This window comes from Protopterus annectens, chromosome 16.part0 (genome assembly GCF_019279795.1).
Source record: "Protopterus annectens isolate FY-2018-M chromosome 16.part0, PAN1.0, whole genome shotgun sequence".
Classification (NCBI taxonomy): domain Eukaryota; kingdom Metazoa; phylum Chordata; order Ceratodontiformes; family Protopteridae; genus Protopterus; species Protopterus annectens.
In genome coordinates this window covers 566910498-566929401 of record NC_056750.1, presented here as the reverse complement: position 1 = coordinate 566929401, position 18904 = coordinate 566910498, and the positions used below count along the sequence as shown (strand labels likewise).

The window sequence follows — 18904 nt, the reverse complement described above, 5'->3', positions numbered from 1 at the left end:
CTCACACCCCCCCCCCCCTTTGAACCTGCTACTTCAGCAGAGTTGAAATTCCTCTCTTGGAAAACAGCTTTACTTCTAGCTATTACTTCAGCCAGAAGAATGTCCGAGTTACAGGTACTAATGGCGGTGGAGCCCTTCATTATTTTCCATGCTGACAGGGTTTCCCTCAGGCCTAACCCTTCCTTTTTGCCCAAGGTGGTATCCAGTGTGGCTTTAAGCCAATCCATCCATTTGCCGGCCTTTTTCCCTAATCCTCAGAATAAAGGGGAAAGGATGCTGCACTCCTTGGATGTGCACAGACAGCTCAGGTTCTACCTTGACAGGACTAAGCCTTTCAGAAAGTCTGACCAGCTACAAGTACTTATGGCTGTCGAACCCTTCATTATTTTCCATGCTGACAGGGTTTCCCTCAGGACTAACACTTCCTTCATGCAGAAAGTGGTGTCCAGTGTGGCTCTCAACCAGTCCATCCATTTGCCAGCTTTCTTCCCTAATCCTCGAAATAAAGGGGAAAGGATCCTGCAGTCTTTGGATGTGCACAGACAGCTCAGATTCTACCTTGATAGGACTAAGCCCTTCAGAAAATCTAACCAGTTTACTAGTCAGCTTTGCAACCAGGGGAGAGGGCAAGGCCATTTCAAAACAAACAATTTCCAAATGGGTAGCACACTGCATCCATTTCTACTACAAACACCATGGAAAACATACCCCACTGGGGATCAGAACTCATTCCACTAGAGCTAATTCAACCTTTACAGCATTTCTCATGGGAGTCCCTATCAGGGACATCCTGGAAGCTGCAGCCTGGAGTTCTGTACACACCTTCACCAAGCATTACCACTTACCTATTTTTTTCTAAATCCGGAGCTGGATTTGCTACAGCAGTCTTACAAGGTCTGCTAGCCAGCCCTAACACTTATTGACTGCCTCCACCCTTCCTCAGCTTTGGGAATCAACCCAAGTGTGATGACTGCAACAGTGAAACATGAAGAACATAGTACAGTTGTGTACACTTACCATAAATGTAGATGTTCGAGTTTATTCACTGTTGCAGACCTCCTTTCCCTCCCTCCATCCTCCTGGTTTTCTATATCCTTTCTACGTATTATCTTTATGGCCATCTTTTATAGCAGGGGTATTTACTTTTTACTGGAGGTGTTCCACACCAAGTAATAGCTTCCAGTTTTGGGGCTCCTGACATCTGGGGCAAGAAAAACTGATGTAATGGCGTCTGCTGCATGTTTTATACCTTTGACGACCTGACATCATGGAAGAGGTGACAGCAATCTATGCAGAAATCCCAAGACTCTCGTATTTTGGCCGACTGAGGGCTACCTGCAGGCAGATAACCCAAGTGTGATGACTGCAACAGTGAATACACTCGAACATCTACATTTATGGTAAGTGTACACAACTGTACTTTGTGATGGTCAGAAATGGTGGCAGCAAAAGTGATTCATTTGTAAGCCAAATAATTGTTGTGCTTAAATCTGCATATGATACGGATTCATTTTGCTGCATCAGACTTGATGCAAGAGTTACTGTACCTAAGTCTTTAATGTCATTTGCTATGAAATTCTTCTCCCAGATATTATTAGTACAGTATTGAGCAAGAGATTGTCATATTTTTAGTTCCTTTATTTTACAAAGTATCATATTGCACTTAGATAATTATACTAATTCTTTTTAAATGAAAAACAGATTTAAATGTTAAACTTTTCAAATTTCAGTTTTCCTTCATCTTGTGAGTTTTATAAAGTGGTTAGAAGACATCTTCAAAGCATTTGACATTCTTTTATTTCAAAATTGCATATATGTTCTTATCCTACTACTAAAGGAGATTTTTGAGTTCTGACAAGGCAGGGGAATTTTGTAGCTTGGTAGGTAACATTAGATAAAAAAGTGTGTAATTCACGGTTTTAAATTATATTCTTTATATTTAATAAAGAGCTACTGCTTAGTGTCATGGCAGTTGCCACCAAGACACTGAAGTCTTTGTGTAGTAACTCATTCAGAACAAAAGAAGCCAGTTAACAGTAATAATCCATGTGTACAACACACTTAGATTTGATGGTAGTGACCATTGCTCTGTTGGTGGAACTGGATTACTGTTTGATATATCTTTGGAGATTTTTAAGGGGGTAGAAGGTAAACAAACTGAAAATGTATTACTGGGTAAAAAGTATTGTTAAAGTAATGTCTTCATCTGTTTGGTTTGTGTTTAATGTGTAGAGTTGCTTTAAACTCCTTATTTCTCCCTACACTCAGCATGAGAATCCAAAGATCAATGCCGCATTTGGTGTGATGCTGGTTTATGGAAAATATTGATTGACATTTCCACTTTTTTATGCCAGATTACACTTTCATTTAAACTGTGGAGCTTTATTTATTGCTTGTTCTGGAGGGGATGGAAAGAAGTCTTATTATAACAGATAAGAAGTTAGTTTATCCGTACTAATACTTTGATTTTTCTTTTTTTCTTTTTCCCCACAGTAGGCAACCAACTAGGAGCCCTGGTACATCAAAGGTACGCAGTAGGTTATATTTTATTATTTAATGATTAATTCTAATTGTTTATTGATCTGCCATCTGCACATGTGCGTAAAGAAGCTTAATGGCAAAATGTACATCAGTCAGCCTAGGACAGCAGCAGAGCTTCACAACTGTTTTTCTGTACAACTAAAGAGCAATTTCGGACTCATTAAACTGAAGTACTGTAAAGGCATATATCCATTGGAACTGAGTTTATGGTTTTGAATGATTCATTTTGCGTGCTTTGTGTGCTGATACTTTCAAGTCAATTGATGCTGCGTCACTGTTACCAAAATAAAGTAAGCATGTTTTGCCTTCCCTTGTAATTATTTTTTCACAGTTTAAAACATTTTGGAATTTATTTTTTAAATGCTATGCTGTGTACCGCAAAAATCCCACTGTTTGAACCACTTGTACTTGTTTTGCTAGTACCTCTTGGAGCCTGGTGCACTTGCTACTTACTTTAGGCCTCCAGCTGTTTTTGCCTTGAATGCCCCCTGAAGTGAGCTTGTCTGTTTGGTTTAACATTCTGTCAGTAGGTCATGTTCTTGCCTTTTGTGTTGAAATTGTAGCTGTAATCCGTGTAAGTTATTTTTCCCTCTCACTGTTTCTGGTACATCGATTCACTTGTGGACAGCTGCACCATCTGCAGTAATATGCTGCCATTGTCATGCTTTGTAGAGCAGCAAGTCGAATAGCCTTCTGGGAAAAAAAGGGGGGTAAAGGCTGTGAACTGGAAATGCCACCCCACTTATGCGATTGTGACATCCAAATAAAGATTTTGATGCATATTAAACCAAAGCATACCTGTTAGAGCATTTGACATTAATAATGCAGCTGTCTGCATGATTTTTATTTGGGATATTGTCTAATATTTAAAACTAATTTCATATTGGAGTAAGGCAGTGGTTGGGGAGGGTTTAGTCTACATTGCTGTCCTTCTTTTCCTTGAGTTTCTGTACCTAATTTTGCTCTTGGGAAGCATACTTCCCTTTTGGATAATGGATTGTGTTGCTCTTTCTCTGTCTCTCCAGATCTTTTTTTGCTGTTCGAAAAGTTTGGACAGTCATTCAATGGCTGCAGGCTGCTTTTTGAAAAATTTAGAAAAAAAATTTTTCTCGTTTCCTTTGTACTTATGCACTGCACAGTGTATGCCAATTAGGTTTTTGGGTCTAGGTCCACCACAGTAGATTTACCGTTACTAGCTGGTAAATGGTTATTACAGTATGTCTTCTTTTTCATCCTACTTGTGCTGCCACCCTTATTTAATCATGAAATATGGATTTCATAAGTCTAAAATTTATTCAGAGTTCTACTCTTCATTATAGAAAAGGCAGAGTAAAAGAAGTCCGTGTCCGCAAAGATTTCTGACTCGGAGTTCTGTTTGAACCCAGTATGTCTCTGGTCTCAAGATCAGTCAAGCTGTCAGTCTCAAACTCAGCAAAAGAGCCTGCTGTTGAATTTGTTAAAAAGAATAGTAAGTACATGAACATCCATGTCTCCTCTCCTGTATTTGAAGTGACATTAAAGTATGGCAAGTGATGATTTGAAGTAATTGAAAAGTCTTTGTCTTGAGTGATTGTAAAGGTCACAGAGAAGTTTACCTTCCTTGTAGTTATATTGACCATGTCTGAAGTTTCTGATGTAGCTGATTTTGGCACCTGATAAGCAGATAGCTGTACTATTACAGTTTTCTGCAACAAGACTTGATGTTGAGATGAAACCTCACACCTGTTTTTTGATTTTAATTAAGACAAAATTTGCAGAAGCCTTTTACTGTGCTTGGCTACAGTAGTATCTCTTCTCTTGGTTTTTGTTATTGAGAAAGTACTCCTCGTCCTTGGGTGCTGAAGCTTTACTCATGTGCCCCCCTGTTTTTGGCACTGAAGCAACAGTTAAAGCATCAGTGTCAGTAATCCAGCCTTTGTCAACAGCAGAGACATTGACTTAGTCTGGCATTGATCTCTCTACAGAAGCTGTTAATAACATAGTCTCTGTTGGCCTTAAAGTTACTGTGTTATACTGTGTACCACTGTGATTACTTTTGATTAGATTCTCGACCTCAAGCCTTCAATGCTAACATTGGCTCCTATATTAATATTGGAGACTTTGGTATTGGTGACTGGGGACCTGACCATGTCAGTTTTGGGAGAGATGCAGTCATAGACACTGGTCTCAGTTCTGAACTTGCACTCGTCCTTGCTGTTGTGACCCCTCCCCCACACAAGAAACATTGTTCATAGGTTCATAGGTTGGTACTAGGCTATCAGCCCTAGGGCCTATGCAAGCCTAGCCATAACAATTCCCTGGCTATTTCTTCCCACATTATTTACTTTCCTGGACCCCTGTCTAGCAGGGCGACTGGTGTGATCCCTGGGGTGAATTTCCTTTCTCCCATCCAATCGTCAAGGTTCCTCTTGAAGAGGTCCAAAGAGGCAGTCTGCTTGACATGTATGGGCAATCTATTCCAGAGTCTGGGGAGTCTCTGGGTCAGGAACCTATCCCTCCAGCATGTTTTGTTTATTGTGATGACAAGGTTTAGATCCCTGGAGCGTGTAGCTCTGAGGGATTGGGATTTCTTTGTGTAGCATGTCCAACAGCTCTGGGTTTGACATGGCCTTGTATGTTAAGCAGAGATCGCCTCTGAGTAGACGATATGCGACAGAGTATAGCTGGAGTTTTTTAAGGCGGTCAGCGGGGCATCTGCTTTAGGCCTGTGATTCTTTTAGTGAGGTATTTCTGAGGCCTTTCCAGTTGTTGCAGATGTCTTGAGAGGTACACACCAAATGGGGCGTTGTATTCTATAATGGGTCTAATGAGGGATGAGTACAGTGAGACAATGACCTCCTTTTTTCTGGACGAAAAGCCCTTCGTGATGAGGTGTGCCACATAGAAGGATTTCCTGACTGTTGTGGCGATGTGGTTATCGAAGGTGAGACCACTGTCCACCTGGGTCCCTAAGTCTCTTATCACACTTTCTGTGTTTAGTGTACTGCCACCTATATGGTAATTCATGGATACATGTTTTTTTTCCCAAAGGGAACCTTCTTTTCTGCTTCAAGTCTTTTGCTGAGTCTTAGGCTCTCCAGATTGTCTTTCAGTGCAATAGACTGAAGCACTTCATCAGCTTTCCTCAGACAATTTCAAGCCCCCAAAAAGAGTCTTTCTCCTCTCTTCACTTACTCCCTCTCAAGGTGCATAGGATGGCCACATTCCAGAGAGGAGCATGTTCACTGTCCTGTAGAGGCTCCCATGGCAGTTGGAATGCTGCGGAGGATACTGTCCTCCCCCCTCATCCTATCCTGATAACCCCAAGGTTGAGGAGGTCCTGGATAAGTTGAAAGGGGTTGGTCATCTGTCATTCCCAGAGCATATGCTGCAGAAGGTGTTCTGGTGTACCTAGCATTCTGCCTGACTGATCCCTCCATTGTCCAACATTCTTAAAGTTGATGCCAGTAATGCCTGACAGAGTCCACATACAGTAGCCCTAGTTTCTCTAAAAAAAATGTTTTGCACCCTACCAGAGAGTGGCATTTCTGATTGGAGACCTCAAGGAGAGCTGCTTTAGTATCTGCAGCTTTGCTTTTCTCAAAATGTGTTGAACACCCCAGAACCCTGCATTTTCTCTACAGATGTTAGTGCACTGCTTAGCAAAATGTTCCCTGCTTTTTTCTTGCGAGAGCGCAATTACTTAGCAGATGTGGTGGAGATGTAAAGGGATGCGCCTGTAGTATGGCCTATGTCAAAGTGTTGCGATACAAAAGTAAATGCTAACGAGCCAACACACGGCCAGGTTAAAATATTATACTTTTTATTTGGTAAGCGCTTTCACAAGTAATACACTTGCTTCATCAGACCATTCAACTGGTATCACTTAAGACATTTAAAAATTCTTATTCTAATATGTGCCAATAGTAGCTCAGTTGCATCACTCATTAATTCAGCCGTAAAATTACGTCCCTCTCTAATACACTCGATATAAGAAATATTTATCAAATTTTAAGTGCACTCATATATTCAAACAACTTCCCTCACAACAAATATACACAAACACTTGCTATTCATAAAAATGCTTTCCTAATAATAAAAAACATATTTCCTATTAATCATATGTTCATCCGTCTGTTAAAATGCATGTAAAATACTTTCATTGAATGCGATTAAAATATTATACTATTATTCCTTCATTAGCTATGATCATACACCTGATTGTAAAATGAAGATGTTCGTGTTACACTGCTGCAGTCATTACGCTTGGGTTATCCTGCCGTCAGGCAGTCCCGTAGTTGGCCAGAGTTCCAAAGTCTGGGTCCGGCATAGATTGCTGTCGCTTCTTCCCTGACGTCAGTGCGCCAGGGGTATAGAAGATGCATCCAATGCCATTTTCTCCAGTCTTTCTTGCCGCGCGGTGCCAGAAGCAGAAGCAGTTCGCAAGTGCCGGTCACCCGACTCCTGAGATTTTCGAAGTCGAATTTCAGATCCGAAGTCTTCAATAAAGCTAAGTACCCCGTTGGGGAAACTTTTTTCTTGCCTCAGACCGATATCAGAAAAAGTTAATAATTGTATTTCTTTTGGGAAGCAAATACCTCATAAGGACTTCCACTCTTACTGTATTCTATGCCTAGGCCCTGATCATGACGTCACTAGTTGTCGGTTTTGTGCTAGATTTAACAAACGCACTATAAAAAGACGTTTTGATTTTGCTTTACACTACTTTGGCCGAAGGTTCAATTATACTATGCTGTCGGATCAACCGACGACCGCAATTCAGAAAAAACGCAAAGACAACGATAAAGACAGGCATCCGAGGTCCAAAACCGATGACTGAACCTCTTCTAGGCCAGTCGCTGGTTCTCAGTGAGGCGCTTTCGCAGCCCCTGACACCCGCTACCTCAGAGCCACAGGCCACCTCCGACTCAAACGTGGAGACAACTAGGTCTCTGGAAACTCAAGGTATTGGGCCTATGGAAACTAATCCCTCGGATGGGTCCGGAGACGCTGAGCAGGCATCTGCTTCTGAGGGTGTTTTCAGACCTTCACAACTTACCATTAAAGCAAGAGCCAAGACAAAAGTACCATTAAAGACAAAGAAGCAAGTACAGCATTCTCCTGGACAGTCCTCCATGCCTAAGAAACAGATGCTTAAAATGGCCGAAGACCTCATTACTCTAATCAGGGGTTCCCATCCCCCTCCTGAGAAAAGGCCTAGGCAGGATACTGACTATGATTCCTCTGATCAGGTTTCCATTTCCTCTGATTCCTCTTCAGACCAGGGATACTCTCTACCCCCCCTATGAGGACTCTGATGCTGAAGAATCTATCCCTTCAGCCTCTCCTCCTGAGGATTATTCTTTTGGGGAAACTTTACATACCATGAGGGAGCATTTCCATTGGGAAAGTCAGGATTATTCAGAATCCAAGAAAAGGCTGAGGGATTTCCTTATATTGCCTCAGCACAGGCCCCTGGCTATTCCGCCTGTGCTAGATATTGTGGATGATGTGTTCTCTGAATCCAGCTCATCTCCTGATTCTTTGCCCCCTGCACCAGCTAAGCCAGATAGGTATTATGGAGTCCCTGACTCTCACAAGTTTCTTTATAAAAACCCTTCTGCTGATCCAGAAACTATTTCCCAGGGTCCAAAGGGGGTTAAGGCTTCCATTGCAAAAAATCCAGTACCCTCTGACAGAGATTCGAGAGCTTTGGATAGATGGGGGAAGAAAGTTTACACTTGTGCAACTTTAGCAATAAGGGCTTTAAATTGCCAGTTTCACATGCTTAAGTACCAACAATATTTAATGGCTCAGTTAAAACAGAAAATGCTTGCAAGGTCAGAAGCTCCTGACTGTAAAGAAATGCAGGATTTATTGCATGCAGTTGAACAGGTGGGAAAACATGCTCTGCAATGTGGTTTTGATTCTTTAGAGGCCTCTTGTAGAGCCGCAGTTACAAGTTCTGTGATTCGAAGACATGCTTGGTTAAAAGAACAGAGTTTACCTGATCATGTTAAGGCAAAATTATTGGATGCTCCTTTACAGCATGATACCTTGTTTGGTGTTAAGGCAGAAGAGGTGTTAAAGAAAATGGAGGATAAAGCTAAACCTATGCAAACAGTCAAGGATTTCTTACAGGTACAGCCACCTCGATTTAGCAGAAATTGGCCAACAAAGAATTGGTCCTTACCAGTGTCAGACAGGCCACAGAGAGGCAGATACAGATGCCCAAGAGGCAGATCTCAACCCCAAGGCTCTAACAGACAATGACAGTGGGGCACCTCAACCCCAAAAGGAGGTGAGGACAAGTTTCAACCTTACAGGAAACAGTCCCAATGACTTCCCCCTTCATACGCCAAGCACTTCCCTTTTGGCAGCCCCTTTAGGGGGAAAACTAGCACTTTTTTCTCAAAACTGGCAAACAATCACCCGAGACAAATGGGTTCTGAATATTGTGTCTCAAGGTTACAGGTTCCATTTTCATACTTTACCAAGGCTAAAAGGAATGCCAGACCCGCCACAAAATCAATGGGCAGAGGCACAAAAACAAATTTCAGCCCTTATGGACATGAGAGCTATTCAGAAAGTACCACAACAGGAACAAGGACAAGGATTTTACTCAAGACTCTTTCTGGTCCCCAGAAAGGACAAGGCCTGGAGGCCCATACTAGACCTTTCAATTCTGAATACTTACCTGGATATTCCGAAATTCAAAATGTTGACATTACAGCAGCTTCTACCCATGCTGGGCAAGAAGGCTTGGCTTGTTACTCTGGACCTCAGAGGCATACCTGCATGTCCCTATCAGACAGAATTGCAGAAGATACCTCAGATTCAAAGCTGGTACAATGCACTACCAATTCTCTGCACTGCCCTTTGGCTTATCTACTGCGCCCAGGGTCTTTACAAAGTGCCTGGCACCAGTAATTGCATTTTGCAGACAAAAAGGAATCCAAATATATCCATACCTGGACGACTGCCTCATTCAAGCAGAGACAAAGGACATCCTTCTACAGCATCTGGCATTTGTAAAAAGGTTGCTAATTTCTCTAGGGTACACAGTAAACGAAAAGAAGTCAAAACTAGTGCCCTCACAACAGATTATATTCCTGGGTGCCAGCTTAAATACAACGGCCCAGATGGCTTATCTCACACCAGACAGACAAGTTCAACTAACTCAGTATTTTCAATTACTGGCAAAAAAGTCCCATCTCCCTGCAAGAAAAATTCTGCAGGCCCTGGGATTCAAGGCATCCTGCATACTACTAATACCATATATTACACCTGGGGAGCACACATGGCAGGAAAATGCATTCAGGGCCAGTGTACCACAGACCAGATGCATCTTCACATCAATCAAAAAGAGGTGTTGGATGTTCAAAATGCCTTAACAGCTTTCAAGGACCTTCTGCATCCAGGACAGTTATTAAAGATGGACAACACCACAGTAATGTGGTACATAAGCAAGGGGGCACTCATTCTTATCCCCTATGCAGGCAAGCCATGACCTTGTGGAACACAGCTCTAACTTATCAAGTTCATCTGCAAGCACAATTCCTGTCAGGAAAGAAAAATACTCTGGCAGACTATCTAAGCAGAAATATCATGGACCCTCACGGATGGGAATTGAATCCACGAATCTTCAGCATGGTAATGCAAAAATGGGGATGCCCAGACATAGATCTTTTTGCCTCCCCACTGAATTGCCAACTACAAAAATTCTGCACAAGGACTTACCACACACAAGCATGGAAAGTGGATGCTCTCTCTTTCAGCTGGAAAAGCCTAAAAGTTTATGCCTTCCCACCACTGCCTCTCCTCTCAAAGGTACTCCTAAAAGCCGGACAAGAAAAAACACAGATGATCCTGATTGCTCCAGACTGGCCACGCCAGCACTGGTACCCAATCTTAAAAACTTAGCTCAAGGCCCACCATGGATTTTGCCTCAAATTCCACACCACCTGACTCAACAAAACAATCAGATCCTGCACGGTCAGCTCAAAACCCTAAACCTGGTTGAATGGCAGATTCATTAGTCAAACAGGCAACACCTCTCTCTAAAGCTGTTATGGATGTCATTTTGGAGGCCAGGCGGCCTAGCACCAGGAAAGCTTACTCAGAAAAATGGAAGAGATTCTGCACCTGGAACCAGGCTCAAAGCCTTGACCCTCGTGTCCCAAACATTCCTCAGATTTTACAATACTTAATTGAGATGCTGGACAAAGGCCTATCCTCATCAATTAAGATCCACGCCTCTGCCATGTCAGCACATTACAACACGGATCCTCCTTTATTCTCTCACCCCTTGCTAAAGCAGTACCTCAGAGGGGCTAAAAACATAAGACCGCCCCGGACAGCACCAATACCAACTTGGGACCTTAATTTCATTTTGGAAAAACTGACCCCGCCACCTTTTGAGCCAGCCAATACAGCTGATCTAAAATTTTTATCATGGAAATCAGCTCTGCTCCTGGCAGTAACTTCAGCACGAAGAGTCTCAGAGCTACAGGCATTAATGGCAGTGGAACCTTTTATAATTTTTCATCAGGACAGGGTTTCTTTAAGGACAAACCCTACCTTTATGCCAAAGGTGGAATCTAGTGTGGCTCTTAACCAAACCATCTATTTGCCAACTTTTTATCCAAACCCCCAGAATAAAGGGGAGAAACTTCTGCACTCTTTGGACATACACAGGCAGCTACGCTTCTACTTGGGCAAAACAAAAGCTTTCAGGAAAACTGAGCAACTGTTTGTAGCATATGCTGCAGGATCACAGGGAAAGGCTATCTCAAAGCAGACTATATCCAAATGGATAGGACACTGTATTCGTTACTGCTACACACAGCATGGAAAATCAGTCCCTAATAACATCATGCCACATTCCACCAGAGCAACAGCCACTTCAACAGCCTTTCTCAGAGGAGTACCTACCAAGGAAATTTTGGAGGCTGCAACTTGGAGTTCAGTGCACACCTTTTCCAAGCATTACCACTTGCCTCTTTACTCTAAATCCAGAGCAGGATTTGCCACTGCAGTTCTGCAGGGCCTCATAGCCAATCCTAACTCTATAGACCAGCCACCCAACCTTAGCTTTGGGATTCTACCCAAGTGTAATGACTGCAGCAGTGTAACACGATGAAAATAGTACAGTTTTGTACCTACCATAAATGTAGATGTTTGAGTGTTCACACTGCTGCAGTCCAGGTTACCCTCCCTCCATCCCCTCTGAACTAGCTGGACTTAACTATACCTTTCTATCCTATACAACCTTTGAGGTGTATTTGCTTGTAACTGAAGGTATTGTTTTTAATTTCTAGGTATATTTTTTACTAGCAATATGTATTGCCTACCTACTTGGGGGGCACCTGACATCTGGGGCAAGAAAAACTGAAGAAAATGGCGTCAGATGCATCTTATATACCCCTGGTGCACTGACGTCAGGGAAGAAGCGACAGCAACCGACGCCAGACCAAGACTTTGGAACTCTGGCCGACTACGAGACCGCCTGACGGCAGGATAACCCAAGTGTAATGACTGCAGCAGTGTGAACACTCGAACATCTACATTTATGGTAGGTACAAAACTGTACTTTTCGTCAGTCAGGTCAAGAAACAAACACGAAAAATGGACTCGCTTATCAAATTTTTTTAACAAATGTACCTTCATACATCGGCTGTTGCTTAGATATGCTAGATGTCCTCCTATTCCAGTGTTGCAGTATTCTACGTATATGTTTACCCTTCTTCCTCTCCAGTTCGTCCGGCCAGGTTTCCAAAGATTTTCAGTCCCTCTAGGTGAGTCGGATGTCTGACGTGGCAGCAGGTATGTGGGCCATAAAAGTGACGTCTGCATGTGCCAGTCATGAGAACTTTACAGCCGCCAGTTGTATGCTAGGTACTCCTGTTACTCGCGGATATCGGATCAAGAAAAATTTCAGTTAAGTACCCCATTGGGGATCCTTTCATTCGGGTCTATATTAAATCACCAAACTTTAAAAAAGGCAACGGTGATTGATCGACTCTATGCAAGCGAAAGCTTACAATGTCGAAGTGTTAGAACAGCAATTTTTTTCCAAGGGGAAAAAAATCGCTGTTCCAACAAAAAAAAAAAAAAAAAAAAAGAATTTAAACATTACATTAAGCTGGGGGCTTCACTCCCCCCTACTTAAATGTACCAACTTCTGAGACCGCACTACAGTGCTAAAAACGGCCAAGTACCGAAGCTGCCAAGCAAATTCTTTCCCAAGGAAAGAATTTGCTTACCAGCTGCTTTGATATTTTGCATTGTCTGCCTTTTTAAGTTCGACCAAGACGCATTTGAAAGAATGCGACTTCGGTCTTCTAGTATAGACCCTTTCAGTCCTACTGTTTTTCATTATAGCCTGTTCATATCATCTGTTAAGGGCAAGTGTAGCTGTGGTCGGCAGATTCCTCACAAAGACAACCACGATCAGTGTCTCTTTTGCTTAGGTAAGGAACATGACCACGAGAACTGAGTGATTTGTACATCTTTTGTCCCCAAGACGTTACGTTGCCGTTTAAAGGCTTTGCATTTGTACTTAGAGAATCAACTCTTAAAACAAATAGCGTTAGGGATGGAGGGCCGCGCCTGACGCCCTGTCTGAACTGCCCAAGAAGAGGGCCAAGACCATGCGGCCTACTTCTTCAGCTGTGCCTCTTCCAGCTGTTCCTCGGTCTATGGCAGACATTGGCTTCTGCCATTGTGGATAAAGTGGGTACCTCTGAGGAAGCCGCGCATTCTCAAGCAAACACCACATCCATAGAGGCTACACCGGTGTCTAAATTAGATGGGGGGGGGGGCAGCGTTCACTCTGGGCTTTTCAGATTCTGCTACCGCCATCCCTACGCCAGACCTGAGGCCTTTTCCCAGTCGGAGGCCTGCGAGGCCTATAAAGAAAAAACAGAAAACAAAGCATGTCTCTCCTGCTTCTGAAAGCATGCTAGATTGGCAGGCCTTCAGCCAGAGTTTGCTTAATGCCTTTATGGCCCTCAGGCCTACTGCCTTAGAAATCCCTGGCACTGGACCTTCCCTCCTAAGCCCTAGACCTTTCATTCCTGAAAGCAAGGTAGAACAACTGGAGGAGGAGGAGCTGTGTCTGCTTCCTCAGATGATTCCCTCTCTTATTCCTCTCAGATCCCCCCCACGATATGGATCTCCAGAGGAAGGCTCTGTTGAATCTGACTCCTCTGTAGAGGATTTAACCTTTGGGGAAACTATCAATATGATGAAAGACATCTTTAAGTGGGAATCCTCGGATGTGACTGAAGTACAAAAGAGGATTTGCGACATGATACAGATGGACTCCCCCCAGTCCTTCTGCTATCCCTCCTATTCAGCAGGCCTTCCTTGGACGCCTTTGCTTCTGCTTCCATCAACCCACACTCCCAACCTCCAGCCCCAAGGAGAGCAGATAGACTCCGCAAAGTCCCAGAGACAGAAAATTTTCTGAATGTGCCGCCCTGCTGATCCAGCAACTGTCTCCATCTCTACTGATAGGACTACCAAGCTTCTTCCTACCACTTCCATCCTCCCCGCTGACAAGGGCAGCAAAACCATGGATAGGTTAGGAAAGAAAATTTACACTTCTGCTTACCCTGTCATTCAGAGCTACTAACTACCAAACTCACATGACCAAATATTCCTTAGCTCTGTTGGACAAGGCCACTAAAGAATTAGCTGACATTCCAGATTGTGCAGCCAAAACTTCCTTGACCTCCCTGCGTTAACCCTCATCTCTCAGGTGAATTGACATTCATTAAGATGCAGTTATGATGCAGCTGAAGCCTCAGCTAGGTCAACTACGTGAGCCTCTGCACTAAGAAGATACTCATGGATACGTCTTCAGCCTCTCCCTGTTGACTTTAGGGCCAAACTTATTGATGCACCCTTGGATCACTTGCCCTGTTTGGTGAAAAAGTGGCAGACTTGTTTAAGTCCCTGCAACAAAAAGGAAAAGAATTGCAGGATCTAAAACACCTCCTGGTCTCTCTCTTCCCTAAGTTCTAGAGGAACTACCTGGCTAAGGCCCAGTTTATCAGGAAGGCTTCTAGACCTACAGCCCCCAGGTCTAGAAGACCCCCTAAAAGACAGCCCCCTCAGGCTAGAGCTTCTCCTTCCTCCACCCAAAGCCCTTCCTTTCCAGATAGGACAGGTAGTGTTTGACTGCCTGCCAAACTTTCAATCCACCCCCCCCATCTCTTCCCCTGTCTGCCTGTCTCTCACTGTCTCCCTCTCATTACCTTGGACAAGTGGGTTCTATCCATCATACAAAACGGTTACTTTATGTCCCGGATCACCCACCTATCAAGGCTAGGCATACCCCAGCTACTCACCAGTCAGATGTTCTTCGTGTTTCACTGTTGCAGTCATTACATTTGGGTAATCTGCTGGCAGGTTGCCCTCAGTCAGCCTGAATCTTGGGTCAGTCTTGGGTCCTGCGTCGGTTGCTGTCTCTTCTTCCATGACGTCAGGTTGTCAGGTGTATAAAACATGCAGCCAACACCATTTTAATCCGTCTTTCTTGCTGCGCGGTGCCCGAAGCAGAAGCAGTTCGCTAGTGCCGGTCGGCCGACTCCTGAAATTTTCGTTTTCGAGTTTCCGAACCGAAGTCTTCAACCTAAAGCTAAGTACCCCGTTGGGGAAACTTTTTCTTGCTCCTTACCGATGTCAGTAAAAGTTAATTGTATTACTTGTGGGAAGCAAATGCCTCAAGGATTTTCATTTGTACTGTATTCCTTGCCTAAGTCCTGACCATAACGTGCCTTGGTGTCGGTTTTGTGCTAAATTTAACCAGCGCACTATTAAGCGTCGGTATATTTTTGCTTTTAAATATTTTGGCTCAAGATTTAACTATCCAGAAATGTCGTCTGTTGGCAATCCGACTACCGGAATTCACAAAAAAACGCAAAGAAAAAGACAGAGACAGACCATTGAGGTCCAAAACTGACGACGAAGCTTCTCCTAAGCCAGTCTCCGGTACTCAGTGAGGTGCTTTCGCAGCCCCTGATGCCCACTACTTTTGATTTGCAGGCCTCTACTGAGACCCATTCGGGGTCCGGTATGCTGCGAGACACTTCAAGTGTTGAACCCGCGGATGTCTCTCCCTTAGATGGGTCCAGAGCCGCTGAGCAGGCACCAGCTTCTGAGGGTGTTTTCAGGCCTAAAGATTTGTATATTAAACCGACGCTATCATCAAAAACAAGGCCAAAACCAACTTCTATGTCTAAAAAAATTGACGCATGGGCCACGTGTTCAGGCCCCTATGCCTAAAAAACAAATGATCAAAATGGCTGAGGATTTAATTACCTTGATCAGGGGTTCCCAACCCCCTCCTGCTAATAGGCCTAGGCAAGGCACTGATTATGAATCTTCAGATCAGGTTTCCATTTCTTCTGATTCCTCTTCTGATCAGGAATTTTTCTATTCCACCTTATGAGGACTCTGATGCAGAAGAATCCATCCCTTCTGCTTCTCCTCCTGATGATTTTTCTTTTGGAGAAACTTTGCATACCTTAAGGGAACATTTTCATTGGGAGAGTCAGGATTTTTCATAATCCAAAAAGAGGCTTAGGGATTTCCTTCTTCTTCCTCAGCATAGTCCTTTGGCTATACCTCCTGTTTTAGACATTGTTGATTGTTTTTTCGGAATTCCAACATGGCTCCTGATTCCCTGCCTTCGGCACCTAGTAAGTCAGACAGATATTGCAGGGTTCCTGACTCCCACAAGTTTCTTTTTAAAAACCCTACTGCTGACCCTGAAACAATTTCACAGGGTCCCAAGGGTGCTAAGGCTTCTACTGCTAAAAATCCTACCCCTTCTGATAGAGACTCCAGGGTGCTGGATAGATGGGGTAAGAAGGATCTGCTACTCTGGCAATCAGGGCTTTAAACTGTCAATTTCATATGCTTAAATATCAACAGCATGTCATGGGCTTACTGAAACAGAAATTGATGTTGATTTCTGACTGTGTGGAAAATAAAGAATTACAAGATTTTTTGCATTCTGCTGAACAAGTTGGAAAGCATACTTTGCAATGTGGTTTTGATTGGAGGCCTCTTGCAGGGTGCCGTAACTGGAGCTTTGATAAGAAGGCATGCTTGGCTCAAGGAGCAAAATCTGCCTGGTCATGTAAAAGCAAAATTGTTGGATGCTCCTTTACAACAGGACAGTCTATTTGGTAATAAGGCAGAAGAAGTTTTAAAAAAGATGTAAGACCAAGCTAAATCTATGCAAACTGTAAAAGATTTCCTGCAAGTGCAGCCACCTAGGTTCAGTAGGCACTGGCCTGCTAAGAACTGGTCCTTTCCAGTAACCAACAGAGCCGCTCAGGTCAGACCCAGACACTCCAAAGGCTCAAGGTTTCAGTCACAAGGAACTTGCAGAACAAAACAATGGGGTTGCCTCCACCTCCAAATCTGGAAGTAGCAAGGCACCCCCCTACGGTAAACAGTCTCAACGACTTTCCTCTGCCATTCCCAAGCACTTATCTTTTGGCAGCCCCTTTGGGGGGAAAACTAGCACTTCATGCACAAAATTGGCATCTAATTACCCAGGACAAGTGGGTTTTAAATATAGTATCCCAGGGATACAGATTTCATTTCCACACGTTGCCAATTCCAAAAGGATGGCCAGATCTGCCTCCAAATCAGTGGGCAGAGGCCCAGAAACAAGTTATGTCCCTCGTGGATATGGGGGCTATTCAACCAGTACCAGAAAAGGAAAAAGGACAAGGTTTTTATTCAAGACTTTTCCTGGTACCCAGAAAAGACAAATCATGGCGTCCAATTCTGGACTTATCCATTCTAAATACTTTACTGGATATTCCAAAATTCAAGATGCTGACTCTACAACAGTTACTGCCTATGCTGGGCAAGGATGCCTGGTTGGTAACTCTAGACTTAAAAGAGGCTTACCTGCATATCCCAGTCAGGAAATCTTGCAGAAGATACCTCCGCTTCAAAGCAGGCTATTTGCATTACCAGTTCTCTGCACTGCCCTTTGGCTTATCTACTGCGCCCAGGGTCTTCACGTAGTGCCTGGCACCAGTAATTGCATTTTGCAGACAAAGAAACATTCAAATTTATTCTTATCTGGACGATTGCCTAATTCAGGCAGAAAACAAGGACACTCTTCTACAGCATCTGGCGTTTGTAAAAAGACTTCTAACATGCCTAGGGTACACCGTAAACGAAAAGAAATCACAACTGGTACCCTCTCAAATAATTACATTCCTGGGTGCAAGCTTGAATACATCTGCCCAGATGGCTTACCTCACACCAGACAAACAAATTCAGTTGATGGCGTACTTCAAACAAGTGGTTACAAAAACCCAGCTATCTGCAAGACAAATTCTGCATTCCTTTGGGTTCATGGCTTCCTGCATTCTACTAATTCCATATGCAAGACTGCATATGAGGAAACTTCAATGGTACCTAAAAAACCTATGGAGTCAACATTGTCACAGCCTGGAAACAATTGATTCCCATCATTCCTTGCCCTGCAACAGGAGTTCCTATGGTGGGCATAGGCCTGTCACCAAAACAAGGGACTGTCATTCATTCCACCCCCTGCCACCCAAACCCTGACTACAGACGCATCAGATTATGCCTGGGGGGCTAATCTGGCAGGGAGATGCATTCAGGGCAAATGGAGCCCAAATCAAATGCACCTACATATCAACCAGAAAGAAATGCTAGCTGTACAGAATTACTGCCTTTAAGGACTTTCTTCATCCAGGACAACTACTGATAAAGACGGACCCACACCACAGTTATGTGGTACATAAACAAGCAGGGGGGGGTACCCACTCCTACCCCCTTTGCAGAATAGCCATGACCTTGTGGAACACAGCCTTGACTTGCCAAATTCATCTACAAGCTCAATTCCTGCCAGGAAAGCAAAATACTCTGGCAGACGAACTAAGCAGAAATTTTATGGACCCACACAAATAGAAACTGGATCCCAAAATCTTCAGTATGTTGACACGAAAATGGGGGTGCCCAGACATAGATCTTTTTGCCTCTCCCCAAAACTATCATTTGGAAAAATTCTGCACAAGAATTAATCACAAAGAAGCTTGGAAAGTGGATGCCCTATCCTTCAGTGGGAAAAACCTATCAGTCTATGCCTTCCCCCTCTGCTCTCCAAGGTTTTACTAAAAGTCAGACAGGAAAAACCGAAAATGATTGATTGTTTTCAGACTGGCCTCGCCAACACTGGTACCAGCTCCTATGCAATATGTCACACCTTCCTCCGTGGTACCTGCCTCAGGCACCTTATCTACTGTCTCAGTAGAACTATCAAATTCTGCACACTCCGCTCCAAACTCTGAATCTTGCAGCATGGCTAATCAACTAATTT

The 18904-nt window shown here is 43.5% G+C and overlaps 1 protein-coding gene across 1 annotated transcript in view; it reads left to right on the top strand.

The window, feature by feature from the left end:
- The window catches only part of FUBP3 (far upstream element binding protein 3), a 1726332-nt gene that overhangs the window by 235107 nt on the left and 1472321 nt on the right, over nt 1-18904 (top strand). The window contains exon 3 of the mRNA XM_044058146.1: nt 2494-2527. Within this exon, the coding sequence (XP_043914081.1) occupies nt 2494-2527 (34 nt within the window). The remainder of the gene's footprint in view (nt 1-2493; nt 2528-18904) is intronic.